At 42.3% G+C, this 19,030-nt stretch overlaps 1 protein-coding gene across 3 annotated transcripts in view; it reads left to right on the top strand.

Moving 5' to 3' along the window:
- Window positions 1-4,527: 4,527 nt before the first annotated feature.
- Window positions 4,528-19,030, top strand: part of Rint1 (RAD50 interactor 1) — a 29,554-nt gene continuing 15,051 nt past the window's right edge. Inside the window, exons 1-4 of one of the 3 annotated variants that reach the window (XM_040735152.1) lie at window positions 4,528-4,721; window positions 4,921-4,966; window positions 10,551-10,754; window positions 16,796-17,037. In XM_040735152.1, the coding sequence (XP_040591086.1) occupies window positions 4,543-4,721; window positions 4,921-4,966; window positions 10,551-10,754; window positions 16,796-17,037 (671 nt within the window). In that variant the 5' untranslated portion in view covers window positions 4,528-4,542. The remainder of the gene's footprint in view (window positions 4,722-4,920; window positions 4,967-10,550; window positions 10,755-16,795; window positions 17,038-19,030) is intronic. The other 2 variants (XM_040735154.1, XM_040735153.1) reach the window with 2 other exon arrangements.

Genomic DNA, 19,030 nt, shown 5'->3' on the forward strand with positions numbered 1-19,030 from the left:
GCCGCTGGCCTCGCACACGTGCTGCGCAGGGCACCGCTGCGCAGACCACGCCCTTGGGCGGCGCTCGCCTCACACGCCCGCGGGTTCCGGAGGACGCTCCGCCCTATACAAAAAATTCTGAGCACCTTTAGGACTCCGAAGACAGAGACTGCCCTTTTAGTTGTTAACTGCGCTGGAGTGAGAGCTTCTTTCACAGTTAAAGCCTTTTATTATAGTTAAGAGCGCGTACTCACTGAATGGGTTTCCTGTCAATATTTCCATGCTTGTATTTTGTTTTGATCATGTTCAGATATTATGACCCTTTTTTTGTTGCATCCTATTACATAGTGAACAATAGTGAAAAAAGAATCACTTTCCCAGCACTGAGGTGATGGAGACAGGAGGACCAGAAGCTTAAGATCATTTAGGGCTATGTAAGGGATCCTAGATCAACATGGGTTAGGTAAGAGCTCATCTCAAATAAAAATGCTATTTCAAATCTTTGTATTTCTCTTAGACTTGTGTTTGTTGTATTTCTGTGTATATGTTCACATATGTCATGATTAGTTTTACTTGTCAAATTGACAGGATCTAGAATTACCTGTAAGATAGGCCTCTGGTTGTGTCTATGCAGCATTATCCTGATTGGAATGCTATTTCAAATCTTTGTATTTCTCTTAGACTTGTGTTTGTTGTATTTCTGTGTATATGTTCACATATGTCATGATTAGTTTTACTTGTCAAATTGACAGGATCTAGAATTACCTGTAAGATAGGCCTCTGGTTGTGTCTATGCAGCATTATCCTGATTGGGTTAATTGAAACGGGAGGCTCACATACATTGATTTATGCAGTCCAGAATCCCAACCAGCGATGGTTGGGATTCTGGACTGCATAAATCAGTGGTTCTCAGCCTGTAGGTCGTGACCCCTCTTCACAGAGGTTGCCTGAGACCATTGGAAATATCAGATATTTAAATTATGATTCATAGCAGTAGCAAAATGAAGTAGAAACAAAAGTAATTTTATGTCTGGGAACTGCATGAGGAACTATATTAAAGGGTTGCGGCATCAGGAAGAATGAGAACCTATGGTGTCATAGAAAGAGAGAGCTCAGTGTTAGCATTCCATTACTCTGTTTCCAACTGTGGATGCTATGTGACCAGCTGCTGCAGGGTCCTTAGCTTCTCCTCCGTATGGTCTGTATCCTTGAACATCATCAACCCTTTCTCCCCTCTGCAGGGTCCTTAGCTTCCCCTCCGTAATGGTCTGTATCCTTGAACATCAGTCATCATCAACCCTTTCTCCCCTAGTTGGTTTTATCACAGGAAAGTAGCTAAGACTATGCTCAGTTCTGAGTTCATGGACACCAGAGGGCCATATTGGGTGTTTTCCTTTATCACTTTCTACCTTATTTATTTATTTATTGCGTGCTTATGATATGTGTGTATGTGCGTGCATGCCTACATGTGGAGGCCAGAGGTTCTTTCCTTCTTGCTTGGCAAGTGCCTTCACCCTCCGAGCCATCTTGATGGCCCCTCTACCTTGTTTGGATAAAGTTTTTCACTGACTGTGGAGCTCATCTATTTGACTAGAGTGGTTAGCTGGAGCGCTTAAGGATACTGTCTTTCTAATGCTTGTATTACAGGTATCTGCTGTGCCCAACTTTTTACATGAGTACCAAGATCTGAACTCAGTCCTCATGCTTGTACAGTGTATGCTGTATTGACTAAACCATCTCTCTGTAGGTGGAGTTTTTCATCAGGATCGTGGTCAGCTCTGTTCTGCCAGGTGCTTCCCAAATAACCATTCAAAGGCTTACTAATTATAAATGCTCAACGGATAGATCTGGTCTATTGCTACCCCGCTCTTGCAACTTAAATAGCCCATCTCTGTTAATTGATGCGCTGCCCGAGGCTCTTGGCTTTTGCCTCTTCTGTGTGTCCTGCTTCCTTCCCATCTGACTGGTGACTCCTCTGACTCTGCCCTCCTTCTTCCCAGCATGCTTTCTGCCCTGAAAATCCTGCCTAGCTATTGGCCGATCAGCTTTTTATTAACAATGAGAGCATTGCATATTTACAATGTATAAAGACTCTCCCTAACCCAAGACGACTTCTTAAAATATGGTCTTAATGTGAAGATTCAGCTAAATGATTCATTGTCTTAATTACTGTCCTACTACTGTAAGGAGATGTCACCTCCAAGAAAAAGGAGCTTATTGGGGCTTACATTCAGAGGGTAAGTACATGACAATCAGAGTAGAGAGTGTGGCAGCAGGCTGACACTGGAGCAGCTGAGAGCTTTCACCTGGATCCACAGGTAGAGAACATCGGGCGTGGTGTGGGCTTCTGAAACCTCCAAACCAGCTGCCATCGACATACCTCCTCCAACAAGGCTACATACACCTCTTACTCTTTCCCTGTTCTACCAACTGGGACCAAGTATTGAAACATATGCTCCTATAGGGGCCTCTCTCATTCAAACCTCCACAGTCATACATTGCCTTCCTTTAGGATTATTCACCTCAGTTTCCTACCTAAATTCTTTCCATTGTCCTTAATTCACTCACGTTTTTCTTTTTGAGATAGTCTGGACCCAAATTCAAGCCCCTCCTCCCTCAGCCCCCCAAGTATAGTGTGTGCCACCACAACTGGCTCATTTCACTTATTTTTGTACAGTCTCATACTCCTGGGCATGGCAAGTTACTAAATTAATTTCCCAATGTCAGCTGATTCAAATACAAATATGTGATATAATTTTTATTTTATTTGCTTTTATTTTTATTTTATTTTTTGGTTTGTCCAGATGGAGTTTCTCTGTGTAGCCTTGGTTGTCCTGAAACTCACTCTGTAGACCAGGCTGGCCTCGAACTCAGAGGGATCTGACTGCCTCTGCCTTCCAAGTGCTGGGATTAAATATGTGTGCCACCACTGCCTATTTTTAAAATTTTAATTTATTTCACTATTTTTATTTTTTAAAGCATCTGGATGTTTTGCTGGTATACTAGTGTGTTCTGGTGCCTGGAGTCTAGAAATTACTCCCTTAGAATTGGAGTTACAGCCAGTTGTCAGCTGCTGGGTGTGCTAGGAAGTGAATCTGAACTCTTTGGAAGAGCAGAGTTAGTACTCTGAATTGCTGAAGCCACCTCTCCAGACCCCAACATTTATTTGTTGAGACATAGTCTTTTTTTTTTTTTCCAAGACAGGGTTTCTCTGTATTGTTTTTTGGAGGCTGTCCTGGAACTCGCGCTGTAGACCAGACTGGCCTCGAACTCACAGAGATCCGCCTGCCTCTGCCTCCCGAGTGCTGAGATTAAAGGCGTGCACCACCAACGCCTGGTGAGACATAGTCTTATGTGACTCTGGTTACAGAGATTCACTTGACTCTGCCTTCTGAGTTTTGGGGTAACATGCATGCACTTCTGGCTCCTAAGTTTCTTTTCTTTTTATGTAGATAGGTGTTTTGTCTGCATATGTCTACGTCACAGTGAGTTTTCTTCACTGAGTAGTTTCTGTTCTTATAAAGATTTTTTTCCCTGCTGGGTCCCCATTTGCTTTTGTGTCAAACGCACTGCCTTCCAGGGTTTGCTTGTGAGGTTGTCAGATGTTCTCTACCTATCCCTTGCTTCTAAGTAACTCCAGTTCCTCCTCCGTGGAAAACAGTAGAAGTTTGGGGCTCTGCCAGGCAAAGCAAATGGTAGATTTTGAGTGTTTTTCTTCTGTCAGTCTTCCAGAATGCTTCAACCCTCTAACAAACAGATCTGGGCTCTCCAGTTGGGAAATATGAAGGTCATCTCTATGCAGTCTGACAAGTATTAAATAAAGATCTAGGTACCGACATTCTTTAGCAAATCCATGCCAAACCAAATAACTGCTCTGACTCAGTCTCATTTTCAGAACATCAGGATATTATCTAAACATTTACACTAATGTACATTCATATAAGATCTAGGACATGGAGGAGCTCTCTTGTTACTACTAGAACTTTTAACCCTTTATTTATTGATGGGGCGATGAAGAGGTGTGGGGGTCAAAGGAGTACTTGCAGGAGGTGGTTCTCCTCCTCCGTGGCAAGGCACTCAGGTGTTTTGGTGGCAAGTTCTTGTACAGGCTGAGCCATGCTGAGATAGGCTTTTTTCATGCTGCCCCCTAGCTGACAGGGAGGTCACTCTATAGATCAAGCTACACAGAAATTGGTGGCAATCCTCCTGTCCCTGCTTCTGAATCGCGAGGCTTGGCCACCATGAGAGGGCCAAAGCCAAAGTATTTTCTTTTTTGAGACACCGTTACACGTACTCAAGGGGGGGCTTGAGCTCAGTCATAGCTGGAGCTGACTTTGAGCTCTTGATTCTCCTGCCTTCCCTCACCTCCCACGTGGCGGGATTACAAGAGTGAGTCACTCTGCTAGGGCACATTCTATCTTCAGTAGCACCAGGCTGGGAAGTAGGAGAGCCACTGGGTTTCCTGCGCGGCCGGTCTGACAGCCGACCGGCAGGTGGCGCCGTGGAACAGGACAGCGGCGACGCCGGTAGGGCGCTCTAGCCCGAGAGAGCGGAACCAGAGAGATGGCGAGAGGAAGTCGAGGTGGCGCCCCGTCCGGCCTCCCTGGGGGCGAGCTGCTCATCTTGCTCGGGGCCGTGCTTGCTGGGCTCTGTCAGCCAGGCTGGCGGCGTGTGGAGTCGAGGACTCGCGCGGAGGCAGCATGCTTCCAGCTGGCGAGATGGGCAGGGTCCCGGCAGCCGCGGTGAGCGTCCCTGGAAACCCGGGGCGGGGCCCTGGGGACCCTGCGGTGGCTCGGGCCTCCCGGGGAGAGTCCGGCCTGGGTGACCCGAGGCGTGGTCACCGCGGAGGGGCCCCCTAGTCCCGGGGGATGACCGACGGCCGGGGGTGTGGGCAACACGTCCTTGAGTCTAACTTGTTTGCCACACGTGTTTTTCTGCCAGGGCTGCCCCGAAGGCGGCGACGGAATCAAGCGCACAGAGGAGAAAAGTAAGCGGGCTCCAAACCCTGCGTTCTGTCTGCGGGGCTGCCCCTCCCAGCACACTCTTTTAGGGTCTCCTTTGGGACTCCTACCTAGTGCCCCGACTGGTATGACTTCACTAGGCATGTTATTTTAATGAAACAGCAGCTGTAACCAGGAGGGGGTGATGCCGGTCACTGTTGCTGGGTTCAAGGAGGAGGTTAGATAACTGTTGGATTATACTTTAACGGTTAGTAAATCTGTAACTAAAATTTGCTGCAGTTAGAACACAACTTAGGTCTTGGGTCTTGGTCTGGATACGGGACAAGGAAACAGCTGGTACCTCCATTCCTACCTAGGACAGGAAAATCTGTCAGAAATGTGGACATTTGCCATTTAACTTTAATGAGATACGCATAGCAGGTTATTAGAAATCCAGTATTCTTCAGGGGCTTTTTTGTTAATTTGTGTGTGTGTGTGTGTGTGTGTGTGTGTGTGTTTTTAACTCAAATGTAGCCCACGTTGACCTGGGGGTTTCAATTCAAGCACTACCACCAAACCACCAAACAGAAAATGGGCTTATCTGTTAAGAGTAATTGATGCTCTTCCAGAGGACCTGGCTTTAATTCCCAACACCCACAGGGTGACTTGCAACCACTTGTAACTATAGTTCTAGGGCCCTCAATGCTGTTTTCTGGGACTGTGTCTGGCCTCTGTAGATTGAATGAATGTGGTACACAGACATACATGAAGGCAAAACACCTGTACTCATAAAAACAAAATCTTCAGAAGTTCAAAAAACAAACAGATGTGTAGCAGGGATAATAAAAACCCAAGGACAGATGTTGGGGTTAAAGCTGAAGATCAGAAAAGCCAAGTGGCCAGCCACCAGAGAGTTCTCACCTCTACCAATGCTCGGACGGAAAGGGCGATCCTGTCCTCAGACTGCATCTCCAGACTGCACTGCTCCTCTGACTGCCCTGTCTCCAAACCTCTTACTGATGAGCTCCTGTCTCCTCCCGTATTATATTCCTCCTTAGTGCTGGAATTAAAGGTGTGCACCACTGCCCAGCTTCTATGGCTAACCAGTGTGGCTGCTGGGATTAAAGGTGGGAGCCAAATTGGGCGTTGGTGGCGCACATAAACAAAATGTTACTACAAAAACACAAACCTTTCCTTCTCTGCCTTTGTCCCACTCAGATGCTTTGACTCTTGACATCAACTGATCTGTCATTTTAGAATGTCAGGTACAAACTGCTTTGTTAAGGACTTCGTATGTGTGTATCCAGTGGCTTAGTCAACTGCTGTGCAATGCTGAATGCTCTTTATAAAATATTAAAAGGGAGAGACATAAAAACCTCCCAAGCTGCCAGGCGTTGGTGGCGCATGCCTTTAATCCCAACACTCGGGAGGCAGAGGCAGGTGGATCTCTGTGAGTTCGAGGCCAGCCTGGTCTACAGAGCCAATTCCAGGACAGCCTCCAAAGCCACATAGAAACCCTGTCTCGAAAAACCATAAAAAAAAAAAACAAAAAAACTAAAACTCCCAAGCTGCCAGGCAGTGGTTGCCCATGCCTTTAATCTCAGCACTCAGGAGGCAGAAGCAGGTGGATCTCTGTGAGTTTGAGACCAGTCTGGTCTGCAACTAGTTCCAGGACAGCCTCCAAAGCCACAGAGAAACCCTGTTTAGAAAAACAAACACCCCCCCAAAAGAAACAAAAAGCCCCCCAAAACAGGTGTGGTGGCTCATGTCTGAAATCCCAGTCCTTAGGCTGAGGCAGAAGGATTGCCATGATTTGGAGACCAGTTTCGGTCGTAGAATTAGAGCCTGTCTTTTTTTTAGACTCTCCTCTTTTTTTTTTTATTTAAATTAAAAAAATTTTTTATGGTGTTTTGCTTGTATGGATATCTGTGTGCTGTATGCATGTCTGGTGCCAGAGGAGGCCAGAAGAGGGATTTTGATCCCTGGGAACTGGAGTTGAGATGGTTCTAAGCTGTCCTGTGCATGCTGGGAATCAAACTCCGGTCTTCTATAAAAGCAGCAAGAGCTATTTCCAGACGGTAGATCCTCACTTAAGAAACCAAAAATAAAACCAAGTATGGTTGTGCATGCCTATTACCCTAGCACCCAAGAGGAGGAGACATGAGGGTTAGGAGTTGAAAGTCAGAGTCATCCTTGGCCACTTAGAACGTTTGAGAACAGCTTGGGATACATGAGATCTTTTTCAAAAGCAAATAAGCATAAATAGATAATATAAATCTACTTACAGTTTTGAAGGATGTCATATGTTTAAGAATGTATTATAACACATTTAAATATTTACATGTAGTGGTTGTAATTGTTGTTTAAAGTGATGGTAAATTGCCCACCCAGGATACAGAAACCTACCTCTGTCAAATACACTCCACACAACTCATTTGTTATATTTATGAAAGGCTCTTAAGAAGATATTAAAGAGTTTAGGATGAGATTGCATTTGGATTATTTTATTCTTTGAGACACCATGTCTTATGTATCCCCAGACTGGTTTTAAGCTTGCAATGTAGCTGAGGATGCCTCTGAACTTGCCGGGTACTGCCGTTATAGGTGTTATAGGTGTGTGCCACACGTGTGGTGTCTCCAGGCGAGGGCGATTGATCCAAAGCTTAATGCATGATTGGCAAGCACTTTACCAGTTGAGTCACATCTGTAGCCACAGACATGTTAATATGTATGTAACAGTTATTATTGTGATTAACATGCAGGAATTATTAAAGTTTAGGTATAGAAAAACAACTTCCTATATGGAGAGAATAAAGTAGTTTTGAATTAAAAGCCAGGAAACATGATTTTAGTTTCATTTTTAGCCCTTTATACACTGGGGCATACATTATTACTTATTTTATAGTTTGGCTGTTGAGACTTAGCTGTCTTTTAGTTCTCCTATCAGTGGCGTCTTGCTTCTCATCCATTGTAAATGATCTGGTTCTTCTTTTTTCTAAATAAAATTTTTATTGCATTTTATTGTGTGTGTGTGTGTGTGTGTGTGTGTGTGTGTGTGTGCATGCGCATATGCTGCATGCGCATGCATGCTATGGTAATTGTGTGGAGATCAGAGGACAACTTGTGAGAGTTAGCTCTCTTCTGCTATGTGGGTCCTGGGCATCAAACTTAGGACATCAGACATAGCGGCAAGTGCCTTTACCTGCTGAGCCATCTGGCTGGCTAATTCCTCTTAAATTATTGATTCATTATTTTTGCAGAACTGAGAACTGAATGTAGGTTTTTGCTTAGGGTGGACAAGTACACTATCAGTGAGCTACATCTTTACCAAAATATTTTAATTTATGTAAGTTAAATAGAACAAAAGATAATAATTGTTTTCTAGAGAAGGGAGAAGGAATGAATACTTGGCAGCAAATACACGGTATGTAATTGTTCTTCTACACTTTATGTTTGTGTGTGTATACACGTGTGTATGTGCATATCCTAGAACACACAGTTTGCAGGAGTTGTTTCTTCCCTTACACTGTATGAATTCCAGGGATTGAATTCAGGCCATCAGGCTTTTCAGCAAGTTCCTTTACCCAGTGAGCCATCTTGATGGCCTTGTAATTTGTTATGGTTGTTTTGTTTTTTTATATTTTATTTTATTTAGTGTGTGTGTGTGTGTGTGTGTGTGTGTGTGTGTGTGTGTGTGTGTGTGTGTGTGTGATATGTGGGTGTGGGCATGCCATAGTTCGATTGTGGAGTTCAAAGGACAACTTTATGGAGTCAGTTCTCCTGATCTACCTTTGTATGAATTCTGTTTGAACTCCTTTGCAAAACTTTCAAGGCACACCTTTACCTGCCTAGTCATCTCTCTGGCTTGGTAATTAGTCTTTTTGTAGGGGTTTGAGACACAGTCTCACTGTATAGTTAAAGCTGGCCTTGAATTTGTATCAGTTCTCCTTCAGCCCCCTGAGTACTGGCCTAAGTTAGATATGAGACACCTTGCTTTGGTATATTCTGCTACTCTATACATAAATATTTGAACAGTATCTCATATACATTTTTCACTTAGGCATATCTTCATTTAGATATGATAGAATCCTTGTCTAGCAAGCTCAGTGCTCTAGGTTCAGTACCCAGAACTGCATAAAACAGTGTGGTAGAACACCTACAATCTCAACAAACACTTGGAATGTGGAGTCAAGAGGATCAAAAGTTCAAGATCATCCCAAGCTATCTAGAGAGTTTAAGGCTGCTGAGCTACAGAGACCCACCAATTTTTTATAAAGAAACCTCAACTATCAATAAGCCGTCAAGAGGCCCCTCAGAGGAGCAGGGTGGCTGAGTCAGTGGCACAGGTGATCAACAAGATAGCAGTGCTATTGAGCTGTACATTCGAGGACAGTCGGAGATGATTGAATTACTTTAAAATTTTCTTTTTTTTTTAGAGAACATTTTTTATTGTGTAGCTCAAGTGGCTTAGAACTGTGGATTCTCTACCTTTACTCCCTAGTGCTGGGATTATAGGTGTGTACCGCCACACCTACTCATTTAACTGCTTTTGAAGTGGGCTTTTATTTAGTACAAAATGTTTTAATATGTTTAAAGATGTTTGAAACTTTTTGTTTGTGTATTTGACTCTTGCTTCACTCCACAAAGTATTTGTGGCAATTTAAACTATGTGTAGTTGGCATCCTTTGATAATGGAAGAAAGTCGAGTCTTCAGGGTGAGAGTTGGTTTATAGGGAAACATTAGTTTTCAAGCACAATGTAGACTAGGAAGATTCCTAATCCAAATGGGATAAGAGTAAAAGCACACAGCCATCCTTGTTTCCACTCTGCCTTACTTTTTTCATATTATTTTATGTGCATTGGTGTTTTGCCTGCATGTATGTCTGTAGGAGGATGTCAGATAACCTAGATTTGGATTTACGGACAGTGCTGGGAATTGAACCGAGGTCCTCTGGAAGAGCAGCCAGTACTCTTAACTGCTGAGCCTTCTCTTTAGTCCCCAAATTACTTGTTTTAATGTTTAATAAATTTTGCCCTCCACTAACAGTCTTTTCTCACAGTAAATAAAAATATTTTTAAAAGTTTTATCTGTAAGGGTTTTTTATATATAGTTTACCATCGGTTTTTTTCCATTGTGTTTCAATAACCGATATTTTAACATTGTTTTTCCCATATATTAAAGTCAGAGTTGTCCTTTGATATTATTCTAGATCATAGTTTTGGCTCCTTAGCAACTTTGAAAGTTATGTATTGTCGTACCCATGACTCTTGAAAAAACTCTTAAGATTTGGAAAATGGTTTTTTTTTTTTTTTTGCTCTAAACTTTCTCAGCTTGTGAGCATCTTGTGGTAATTGGCTGATTAACTGTTGTTTTTGTCTTTTGGGTATTATCTATATACACTCAGATACACATGTATGTAGTTAGATACACAGTATGGATGTATACTCTTGAAATTATTAGCAGGTGCTAAGAATTGAACCCATGGTCTAGTACACATTAGGCAAGTGTGCTATACTGCTGAGCTTTATCTCCAGCCCTCAGTTAAACCTTTAATCTAGTATAGTAACTTGTGTATCCTTTTTATAGCCCTGTATGCTTTTCTGCCTCCTGTAACACAGTGATGTGTGTAGTTGCTTTCCCTGTCTGTAGGTGACATGAACATTGCCGCTCTTGTTGGAAGTGACCTGCTTACACAAGGTGGAGACGATGGTGAGCTTCCCCTGAATGTGTCTGCATTCATAGAAAAGGAAGTGGGAAGTGACCTTAAATCTTTAAAGAAACTTGGCAAACTCATAGAAAAGATGACAGAAAATAAAATAAAGTTAGAAGAACAGGTGAGTATTAAGCCCAGTGCAATTGTATTATCTGTATTCACTAAAACTGAACATAAACAGTGTTATGTATACTGCATATCATGCCTTTGAAGATGTAGATCATGATAGCCATTTAACTGAGTAAGAGGCTTCAAAGACTCCTACTTACATATTTTAAAAGCAAAGTAAAAGACTACCTACTGATTTCTATCTTTGAGAGCAAAATGATAGCTAACATTTTATATCATCTTCATCTAATAACTTTTAGAACAGGTTTATAAATAATTCAGAATGTACAAAATGATTAAACACTGTCATTCCAAGTTTTTATAAGTGCACATAGAGGAAGGAAACGTGTCTAATGTATAGTAGTCGGTAGGTGTGGTGGCATATGCTTATAACTTCAGCACATTCAGGGAGGCGGCAAGTGCATCAAGGGTTCAAGGCCAGCCTCAGTTATGTGATCACTATAGCCCATTCTGGGTTCCGTGAAACCTTGTCACAGAAATAACAAAACAAAACTGAAAGAGAATTTTAACAATGTTTGCTTCTGAGTGTTGGTTGAAAGATGATTTTCTTCATGCTTTTATGTTTCAGTTTACAATGAACATAATACTTTATTTTTTAAATCCCAGTGAAAATACTCTTAAGCTGAAGAGAAGTCGGTCTTTATAGTTGCACTCCTCTGTCAAAGAGGAGAGATTTTATAATGTGAGAAATTAATTAGGTTAAGCAAACTCTGAATGTGTGGCTGTGATGAGCCTTATGTTCTTCCAGCTCCATAAACTGAGTTAGGCCTCCACGCCTTCCTGCTTTCCTAGAACAATTACTGCTAGTCTTTTTGTGTAGCCTAATCTGTCAGCTTGTCCGTTCCTTCAAGGTTCTGTTGGAGAGTGTCACACTGTTGCATCACTCAAAGCTGGCCCCATCTGTGGCCTGCTACCGTAACCGCCTTCAGCCTCACTTTGCAGCCTTTTATTGCTGCCTACTGGCCTCACTCGTCTTTCTGAGTCTTCCCTGAATGACTACCCTATGTGGCTATTCTGCCACTTCCTTTTCTCTAACAAAACATTGAAGCATCTAGCATGAATATTAATTTAACAGTCTATTCCATATTCCAAACTTATTTGTAGTCATCTTTACCTTCTCAAAGGTAAACTAATTTTTTTTTTTGTCCACCACTAAAGGGTTCCAGGTGAGCTTTTAGTAAACTGTGTAGCAGGGAATGGCCTTGAACTTCTGATCTTCCTCCTTCCACATCTGGAGTGCTAGTATTTTCAACATGTCCCACCACGTTATTTTCCCAGGGATCAAACTCAGGGCTTCATGCTTGCTGGGCAAGCACTCTCCCAAGCAGGATCTCAAGTCAAGCCCTGGAGGCAGGAGTGACACAGCCCATGGGAACTTCACATGGGTTCTAGAGATCAGACTTGGTGACCAGGTGAATCTGCAACTGTCTCACCTATGGAGTCACCTTACTAGTTGCTGCATCAGGCCTTTAAAAATTTATCATGTTCAGCCGGGCGGTGGTGGCGCACGCCTTTAATCCCAGCATTCGGGAGGCAGAGGCAGGCAGATCTCTGTGAGTTCGAGGCCAGGCTGGACCGACAGCCTCCAAAACAATACAGAGAAATCCTGTCTCGCAAAAACCAAAAAAAAAAAATTTATCATGTTCTTAGTGTATGTCTTAGTTAGGGTGTCTGTTGCTGTGAAGACACCATGACCACAGGAACTCTTATAAAGGAGAAATTTAATTGGGGTGGCTTACAGTTTGGAGGTTTAGTCCATTATCATTATGGTGGGGCATAGTGACATACAGGCAGACATGGTGCTGGGGAAGGAGCTGAGAGTTCTACATCTTGATCTGCAGGTAGCAGAAGCAGCTGTGCATAACTTGAGCATATGACTTCAAAGTCCACTCCAGTAGTGACACACTTTGTCCAACAGGGCCACACCTCCTAAAGTGACACTTCCTATGGGCCAACCATTCAAACATGAGTCTATGGGAGTCATACCTATTCAAACCACCGCAGTGTATAAATAGATTTCATTATGAATGTGTGTGTATCACTGTACTTTGCATATATCCTCTGATCCTTGCTCTCCCCATCCCCCATTTCTTCTCTCAGTGGTACCATCCCTACCCTACATAAGCCTTCAAGCAGGAGCTATTACTAATGCAGCCTTACATCCTCTAGCTTCTTCCTAGCACCTTGCCAACCAGTGGTCTTAGTTTGCTTTTGGAATTTTATCCTTTGCTTCTCTACCAGTCCTGTCTTCTCAGTAGATGAACATAGGTCTTTCCTATAAAACAAACCAAAACACATTCCCTTCATCTTTTAGTAGACATTCATTCATTCATTCATTCATTTGGTTGTCAGGCATTTTAAGGTCTTTATTATCAATCTGCATTTTCTAGTTTGCCATTATCTCTTTTACCCCTGTAAGCAAGCTTGTTTCCCTAATGACCACAGATACTTCCTGAACTTGAGATTGAACATGTCCAGAATTGCTCTCCTCTGTCTCGTTAATTAACAGGATTCTCTTTGTGACTAATAGCACCACCCTCTGCTTATCACTCAAGCCCTGCTTTCTAGTTCTGTGATAAAATATTGTGACCAAAAGCAAGTTGTGGAAGAAAGAGGTTTTTCCATGTCATGGTCTGTCATTGAGGGAAGTCAAAGCAGGAACTCAAGGCAGGAACCTGGAGATAGGAGCTGATGCAGAGACCATGGAAAAACAATGTTTACTGGCTGGCTTAGCTTGGTTTTTTATAACTAAGGACACCTGACCAGAGGTGGCACTACCCGTAGTGGGCTGCACCCCTCCACATTAATCAAGAGCATGCCCACAGACTTGCCTAAAAGCCTGTCTGATAGGAGGGTTTTCTCAGCTGACTCTAGTGTGGTGTGTTGTTTTTGTCTTTTTGGGGGGCCCACCACCCCGCTCTCAGATAAATCACATGCAGAGACTTATTCTTGGGAATGCCTGGCCCTAGCTTGGCTTGTTTTTTGTCAACTTTTCTTAACTTAAAATATCCTATCTTTTCTCTCTGAGATTTTTTTTTTTACTTTTGTATATCTTTACTCTTACTCTGTGGCTGGCTGGGTGACTGTGTGTGACCCCTCAGTTCTTTTCTTCGTCATTTCTTCTATTTATACTCTCTGCCTGTCAGCCCTACCTATCCTTCCTCCTGCCTTGCTGTTGGCCAATCAGCTCTTCATTAGACTATCAGGTGATTTAGACAGGTACAGTAATACAACTACATAGAGTTAAACAAATGTAGCATAAACAGCACACACATCTTAACATGCTATTCCCCAATGCTCTAGTTGTATCTTTTTTTTTTTTTTTTTTTGACAAAACCCAACCAGCACAGGTCTGTAGCCTAGGAGTCTGATGCTTCCCCTCCCTCTGGAAATACCCAACCCCCAATCATTTGAGCTCTCTTGCTTTCCTATTCCTACTTTGTAAACTGTAAATTTCCCTTATTTAAAACACCTAGTGGATCCTGTTATCTATTGTACAAAGACTGTTATTCCATGACTACCTGTGATTTGGTTTTTCCTTCCTGTCCAGGTTCATCTATTCGCTCTTCTTCTTTGAATTAGATTGTATCCATTAGAATAAGACCTCTAGGGGATTTTTGCACATGTTCAGGTTTCAGGAGTACTACATGAGTATACTATTTCTCCCAGCTTCTTCTGTGTCATATGGTTTTGTTGTTGTTGACAAGGTGTTATTCTAGCACTGGCTGGCTTGGAACTCATTATTGTAGACCAGGCTGATCTGGAATTCACAAAGCTCCATCTGCCTCTGCCGCCCAAGTGCTGGGACAAAAGGTATGTGCCACCATGCCCAGCCTGGTGTGCTGTTTTATTGCATTAACTTCACTTTTGAGAATGTATGCTTATGTGTCTCTTTGATATGTAAGGGCAGATGTTGTATCTTCCTTATATCACTAGCATAGTGCTAAGTTCAGAGTGTCTAGTCAGGGTTGATTAAGTTGAGATCCTATAAAATTCTGTGTGGTACTGGGTGTGGTCAAATTAATCTGTAATCCCAGAACTCATAAGATGGAAGTTCAAGGCCAGCCTGGAATGAGACTATCTCAAAGTAAAATAAAATATTAGTCATTGGTTCTGCTGTCTAATAATTGATTTATGGTTTTCATATATGACAAAAGACATTTTAAAAACACCTATTTTAATTATGGAATTGGAATAGGATTACATGCATGAGTGCAGGTAACCCCATAGCCAGGGGCTTCAGTCCACTGTGTGTTCTGGGAGCAGAACTTGGGTCCTCTAGAGGAGCAATATATACATTCAACTGCTGAGTTGTCTCTCCAACCCCCATGAAAGCATCCTTTAATAAATTACATTTCTAAAGACATTACCTAAATATCTTCTCACCAGATCAGTAGGCTTCATCCGAGGCTCCAGCAAAACACAGGGACCCAGCTGTATTTTGGGTTCTGTTTGTTTGCTGTGAGGCAGGACTTTATGTAATTTAGGTTTGTAATGAGATTCTTTCCGCCAGCCTTGTCCCAGAGCTGCATCAGTTCCAAATGAACACGCAGGACGCTATGTTAACTATGAGGCTGTTGGCCATTTACTATGGCTTCTTATTGGCTAGTTCTGACTTAATTATTAACCCATAACTGCCAATCTGAGTATTTCCACATCATCTTCTCTTACCAGAGAAAGGATCCCGACCTCTTACTCCTTGGCATCACTACATGGTGACTGTCTGTGCCTCTGCTTTTCAGAATTCTCCTTGACTCTTAGCCCCACCTATCTTGCTTCTCTATTGGCCAACAGTGCTTTATTTATCAACCAATAAGACAACATATACACAGAAGGACTCTCCATCACAGGCTGGCCTCAAACTTATGTGTAGCTGAGACTGCATGAACCCCTAGTCCTCCTGCCTCGACCTCCCAAGTGCTGAGGTTGCAGGTGTGTGCTACCTTTCGTAGTTTAATAGATTTTATTCCCTGTGGTGCTGAGAATTGAACTCAGTCTTATGAATGCTAGGCATGTGCTTTACTTGATGAGACACATTCCCAGCTGTGTTATCATTGCAGCTTGAATCACAGTTTCTTTCTTTTTTTTTTTTTTTTGAAGGAAAATAGTGAAGCAAGAAATCTCTGGCAGTATGCTTTCAAAGTGTTCCAGATACTTGCCTGGGAGCCATGTGTTAGGAGGTGTCTCTCCCTCCCTCCCTCTCTCTCTCTCTCTCTCTCTCTCTCTCTCTCTCTCTCTCTCTCTATATATATATATATATATATATATATATATATATATACACACACACACACACATACATATACATACACACACAGCATTTACACTTGTCATAAAGCATTATATGTTTGGGTTGATTGCTATAGGATGAAGAAATTGAACCTTGTTATTTTGTTCCTCTGTGTGTGTGTCTCATGAGAGTGCAAATGAATAAGTCAGAGGTCAATGTTGGGTATCTATTTTTTATCACTTTCCACCTATGTGTTTGAGGCAGGGTCTTTTACTGATTGAGCTGGATAGGCTGGCCACTGAGCAGAGATCAACCTGTCTCTGTGCTCCGAGCATGAGGATACAGACAGTGCTCTGCCTGTCTTTTTACCTTCTCAGCCCTTTTTATTTTTTATTTTTTGAGATAGTCTTATGTAGTCTCGGCTGGCCTAGAAATCAGTAAATATGCCAAGACTGACTTTGAATTCCTTATTCTTCTGCTTCCATCTCTCAGATGCTGTAACTGAAGGTGTGTGACACCACAGCTAGCCAAACCTTTTGAAGTTTAAAGGGGTTTTATGTTTTATTTTTAAGACGGTCTCGTTACATAACTGTAGCTGCACTGAAACTCACATATAACCTCGAACTTCCAAAGGTTCTCCTGCACTTATACCTTCTGAGTGTTGGGATTAAAGATGTACACCACCATGCACAGCTAACTTGAAAATTTTAATTGGAAACTTTTAGTTCTGTTGGAACATGTTATTGGAAAAGACTAAACTAACAAAATTTTACCTCATTGCTCATATTTTTGTGTGTTGTTAGGTACTTACAATTTCATCAGAAATCCCTAAAAGAATTCAGAGTGCTTTAAAAGATGCAGAAGAATCCAAGCAAGTTGTTAATCAGTTTTTGGAGCAGGAAGCTCCTCTCTTGAGCTCCATCACTAGCCATCTTCTGACTGCACAGCCGTGGATGGATGATCTCGGGGCCATGATCAACCAGATAGAAGAGATTGAGCAGCATCTCACATACCTTAAATGGGTTTCACAGATTGAAGAGCTAAGGTGGGACAGGCATTATTCTCATAATTATTGTTTCCTTGAGTCTCTGTCTCAGTGTGTGTGTGTGTGTGTGCGCGCGTGTGCATATGCTATTAAATAATTGAGTTAATTAAAGATTATAATTTTTACCAGTTGTTAGGAAAATGACATTATGGTAATGATTATTCGGCTGTATTGTGAATGAACATAAACTTTTCAGGAAGCTTAATTCGCATTTGAAAGAAATTTAGAAATTTATGGCTGCACATGCCTTTAATCCCAGCACTTGGGAGACAGAGGCAGAGTCAGTCGGATCTCTGTGAAGTCGAGGAGGCCAGCCTGGTCTACAGATTGAGTTTCAGGACAACCAAGACTATACAGAGAAACCCTATCTCGAAAAACCAAAAAAAATTGAAAAGTTAAAAAAAAATTAATGCTTAAGCAGTTGTGCGCTCTCGCTCTCTCTCTCTCTCTCTCTCTCTCTCTCTCTCTCTCTCTCTCTCTCTCTCTCTCTCTCTCTCTGTCTCTCTGTCTCTCTCTTTGAGATGGTGTTTGTCTTGAAGCTCACTCTGTAGACCAGGCTGACCTCCACTGCATAGTCAAAACTACTGTTTCTAATGCCATATTTCTGCAAATCTGTTCATCAGTGTTCCCATAAATATTTAGAGATTGTCACATGTTGAGCTACATTGTTTCACCTAGAATCTAATAAGAACTGCATTCTAAGAGGCTGGCTCAGCAGTTGGAAGCACTTGCTGCTCTTCCAGAGGACCAGGGTTCAGTTTCTAGAACTCACATGGCAGCTCACAACCTCTGTAACTTCAGTTGCAGGAGAGCTTATGCCCTCTTCTGGCCTCCCTGGGCTCTGTATGCATACGGTACGCATATTGTACACTCAGGCAAGTGAGTTCCAGGATAGCCAGGGTTACACAAATCTCTTCTTGAGAAACCAAAACCATAAATAAATAAACAAATAAATGATACTGTCTTGAAAAGCCAAAACCATAAATGAATGAATGAATAAGTAATTGCTTAAAAAAGAACTGTGAGCCTGGCATGATGTAATCTCAACACTTGGGGGGTGGGGCTGAATCAGGAAGATTGCTGCATGTTTTAGGGCAACTTTGTTTACATAGTGAGTTCCAGTAAAACCCAGCCTACGTATTGAGACGTGGTTTCCAAAACAACAGCAAACAAAAAGAACTACCTAGTTAGACCAATGTCATGGTTCAAACCTGAAATCTCAATACTTGTGAGGCCAAGGCAGGAGGATAGCAAGTTCAGGATTAGCTTTGGCTACATGAGCTTTGTCTATAAACAAACAAAAAAAATGGGCAAACAGACAAACAATCCAAAACTATACAGTATTCTAGATGAATAATAGAGTTGAAAGACCTATGAATAGGGAAAAATAAGAAAGTTATTTTGGTAAAAAGAGAAGTAAAGTTCACATCTGTTTGTGAACACTACAGGTTGATTATATCAGGTCTTGCCTCTCAAGTCAGAGTAACATTTCTGCCTAAATAGGGAGATTATTCTGATTCATGGTATGATTCCCTACACCTTCCCAATTGTACATTGGTTGTCTTCCTTTATTTTTTTGAGACAGTCTCTCACTAAACCCTTGGCTCACAGATTGCCTAGACTGGCTGGCTACTGACTCCCTAGCTACTCAATGTCTCCTCTCTTCTTGTGCTGGGGATTCCAGATGCCTCACTGTGCCTTACTTTTTATGACTGTTAAAGGATCCAAACCCCAAGTCCCCAGGACTGCACAGCAGGTACTTGACCCACTGAGTCATCCCTGGAACCTTTAGTAAAGGAGGTATTTGTTTGTTTGTTTTTTTGTTGTTGTTTTTCAAGACAGGGTTTCTCTGTATTGCTTTGGAGCCTGTCCTGGAACTCTGTAGCCCAGGTTGGCCTTGAACTCACAGAGATCTGCCTGCCTCTGCCTCCCAAGTGCTGGGATTAAAGGCTTGTGCCACCAATGCCCGGCTTAGTAAAGGAGTTTTAAACCT

The sequence above is a fragment of the Mesocricetus auratus genome, unplaced genomic scaffold (genome assembly GCF_017639785.1).
Source record: "Mesocricetus auratus isolate SY011 unplaced genomic scaffold, BCM_Maur_2.0 Super-Scaffold_100043, whole genome shotgun sequence".
NCBI classification, from domain to species: Eukaryota; Metazoa; Chordata; class Mammalia; order Rodentia; family Cricetidae; genus Mesocricetus; species Mesocricetus auratus.